This window comes from Lupinus angustifolius, chromosome LG02 (genome assembly GCF_001865875.1).
Source record: "Lupinus angustifolius cultivar Tanjil chromosome LG02, LupAngTanjil_v1.0, whole genome shotgun sequence".
NCBI lineage: Eukaryota > Viridiplantae > Streptophyta > Magnoliopsida > Fabales > Fabaceae > Lupinus > Lupinus angustifolius.
In genome coordinates this window covers 5,455,105-5,459,035 of record NC_032010.1, presented here as the reverse complement: position 1 = coordinate 5,459,035, position 3,931 = coordinate 5,455,105, and the positions used below count along the sequence as shown (strand labels likewise).

The 3,931-nt window shown below is 31.3% G+C and overlaps 1 protein-coding gene across 1 annotated transcript; it reads right to left on the bottom strand.

The window, feature by feature from the left end:
- On the bottom strand, nucleotides 2,045-3,931 carry LOC109326304 (transcription factor WER-like). The gene is made up of 3 exons (XM_019559004.1): nucleotides 3,791-3,931; nucleotides 3,540-3,669; nucleotides 2,045-2,627 (listed from the first exon to the last, which is right to left on the bottom strand). Exons 1-3 carry the CDS (start codon nucleotides 3,921-3,923, stop codon nucleotides 2,045-2,047), a joined length of 846 nt encoding a protein of 281 aa, XP_019414549.1. The 5' UTR covers nucleotides 3,924-3,931.

Sequence of the window (3,931 nt, the reverse complement as noted above, 5' to 3'; positions counted from 1 at the left end):
ACATGCTCGATATTATTTCTGAAGTTGGCCTCCTCAGTGCCAAACCTATAGATACCCCATTAGAACAAAATCACCATTTGTCTCTTGCTATCGGAACTCCACCTGCCAACCTTGAGTGCTATCGTCGATTGGTTGGATGATTGATTTATCTATGTTTTATATGTGTGGAGCTTGGATTTAGCATTCACACGCTATCTCAGTTCATGCAGGAGCCACAATTGAGCACTGGAAAGCTGCCCTCGGAGTGGCTCGGTTTCTCAAGGGCAATCTCAACCAAGGCATATTGCTTTCTCGCAACTATTATATCCAGCTTCATGGATGGTGTAACTCTGAGTAAGCTAGTTGTCATCTTACACGCCACTCCGTTACTGGTTGGCTGGTCCAATTTGGTTAATCCCCTATCTATTGGAAAACAAAGAAACAACACATTGTTTCTCGATCACCGACTGAAGCTGAGTATCGGTCCATGACAACTACTACATGTGAGCTTAAATTGTTAAAAGGGATTCTTTCCAACCTTGGCATCGCTCATACCAAACCTATGATTCTTCACTATGATAGTCAAGCGGCATTGCACATCGCTAAAAATTCGGTGTTTCATGAACGTACCAAGCACATAGAAGTTAGTTGTCATTTTGTTTGTAATGATGTCCTCCGCCAAAATATTCTGCCAACTTATGTCTCTACTAGTGCTCAACTCACAGATATCTTCACCAAAGCTTTGGAAAACCACAGTTTGAATCATTCCTAAGCAAGTTGGGCATTCTGAATCTCCATGCTCCCACTTGAGGGTGGGTAATATGATAATAACAAATCAAATCCTTGTTAACAAATTAATTAGGTTGTTATTATCCTAAAATCAAATCTGAATGTGATATATAAACAGATTTGGTTAGATTTTATGAATAATTTTTGTGTATATAAACAATATAGTATTGGAGAATAAAACATCTGAATCAATTTTATTATCTTGCATAAAACTCTCCAACATAAGTTATATCACACATTCCTATGAAAAAAACTTTTTCTCTATCTAAATTTCCAATGCCACCCTCCATCTACCCATATCCCCCACATTATTCACACAAGATAATTTATCATAAGATTTTTCAATGAACTAAATTTAATGTTTCAACTCCTAACCGTTTATCAAACTAAAGTTCCCATATATTTAATTTCCAATATGTTTTTTCACCAGCCATTTTGAATGGTTAACAACATCTGATCTCCACTTCCACTTCCTTAAAAGAGAAAGATAAAACTCTTCCACATTATTTACCCCTAAGCCACTTAAGAACAACTTCACTAAAAACTCATTTGAATATGAGAAAAAATATTAACAATTTTCTTTGGAGTTTTGAAAGATGGCAACAACTAAGTTGAGTAGTCGGCAGAAAAGAATTAATCAAATATCTCTTTCTTTGAAATAAATATGTTTATCACTCCAAATACATTTTTTATTTTTATTTTAACGAGAGAAAATAGCTGATGGATGTCGTAAGATTTTTTTATTGCCAATGTGTTATCCATCATTTACATATTTATAAGTAATGACTATTCACTAAAAGTAAATTAAAACACATAAATAATGAATTATAAATTAAAAGTATTACTTTTTTGACCTTAATTACATTAATAATACACAAATAGTAAACTTGTTATAATTAACGGAAAAACTAGAACTAGTTTCTTAAGATAATTTGTTACAAAAAAAATATAAAAGTTGGTGTAGAAAGGAGGAAAAGCATAAATAGCACATGAAGCAGGACTTGGATTTAAAGAATGTCAACATTTTAATGATAACTGATAAAAAAACTTAGGAGAAAAAAAGCTCTCTATTGATAAAGTTTTTTTTTATATTCTCAATATATCATTCATCATATCTAATAAAATAATACATATAAGTGACTGAATGATATTTTCAGCATATAAAAATATTTCTTACATGAACTTATGCACATAATATTTTTTTAAGATACAAAACTAAAACAAATATATAATCCAAGACACACTAAATTAATATTTCTTAATTTTTTGTTGTTGCTCAAAGCCTATCAAATCCAATCTCCTGAAGAGTCTCCATCAGTTGTAAATCTGAATCTGTATCATAAACTGAATCACCCCAAAGAAATTGAGCTTCATCAGTGGATGATTTAACAGAAAACTGGCCTAAATCCACTATGCTACGGTTACGATTTTCTTCCATTATCTTACTTTCCAAAGATGATTTGGGTAAGTCCATCTTGAGTAGCTCAGAAAAGAAATTGTCATCAATCTCAAAATCATCCATGAAATCCCAAAGCTCATTATTGTCTCTCTCTGATGATAGTGATGGTCCCTTCATTTTGTTATCATTGGTCTTGATCCCTTCATTTTGTTGAGCAATATCTTTTGTGACAGTGACCTGAGTCAATTTTGTTCCTTTAGTATGGACCATGCATAAACCCTTATTTGTAGGGTTAGAATAGTGCTCTTTTTGAACTGAGTTTGATAAGCATGGTTCAGCACTCTTAGTGGAGCAGCATGGAATAATACCATTCTCAAGTTTCCTTCTAATATTTGTATTCCAATAGTTCTTGATTTCATTGTCTGTTCGTCCTGGAAGTCTCCCAGCAATTATGGACCACCTAAAACATTGATACACTATGGTTATTTTTGTATCATTTTAAATTTATTGTGTTCATACCTATATTAATATTTATAATGCACACAAACAAGATAGCACAAATATATCAAGATTTTGCTATAGTTGTGAAACCTTATATTACAACATGATGATTAATAGGACGTATAAAAAGTAATTCACATTAGTAATGATTATCACTAAAACAAGTCGAATTTGAGCTCAGTTTGACTCGGTTTAATAGGAATTGACACAACTCGAAACTCGATTCGAAACTCAACTCGAAACTCGGTTTGATAGGAATTTGAGCTCAGTTAAACTTGGCTCAATTTAAATTCCTAAACTGTTCGATTTGACATATTAACTCAAATTACTTTATTTCAACAGATGTTTACGAACTATTTAATTCTACTCATTAGCTCAGATGTTATTATTTATTTAATAGGTAGAAATTTAAAGATTCTCCACAAATATATGTAAATAATTATTTCAATTTATTAACCTAACGAATATATCTATATTTGAATCAAGTTTGACTTGTTTTTACACATTCTTAAATTAACACATTTGATTTATGAATTAATTTGTTGAACTATAGAGTGAGCCAAATTTAGAACAAACGCCTAGTTGGTTCGATATATTATCAATCATATGTTGAATAAAGCAAAATTAAAAATAAGGGTTTTGTAAGCATGGTTTTAAGCATATAAAATAATATATAATATAAAGGTATATGATATTTTATTTCTAGAAAGGAGAGAGGAAAAGCGCAATTTCCGCGGTTTAAACAAATATGTTCACACTTAATTATTAATTATATTTTTTCTGAATATGTGTTCTCCTTTTTTAACTTAGCTAATAATTAGCAAAATAACTCATTAGTAAATAAGGTTTCTAGTAAAGTAATGATATGAACCTGTTTCCAAGAAGATTGTGAAGTCTTATTATAAGGTCCTCTTCATCATTAGTAATATTTCCTCTTTTAATACCTGGTCTAAGATAATTCAACCATCTTAACCTGCAACTTTTCCCACATCTCTTAAGACCTGCATGCATGAAAAACCATTATTATTATAACTCCTAAGTTTTCAACTCATGAACCTTGTATATATAAATATATGTATGTTTTTTTTGTTATCATATATATGTATGTTATTCTTTCATAACCTGCTCTTTTGGGGACATGTTTCCATTTTCCTTCACCATGAATCTTAATGTATTCTTTGAGGATTTTGTCTTCCATAGCTGTCCATGCTCCTTTGCTCAAACCTCCCTTAGAACAACAAGGATTTCTTCCCATTGATAGTT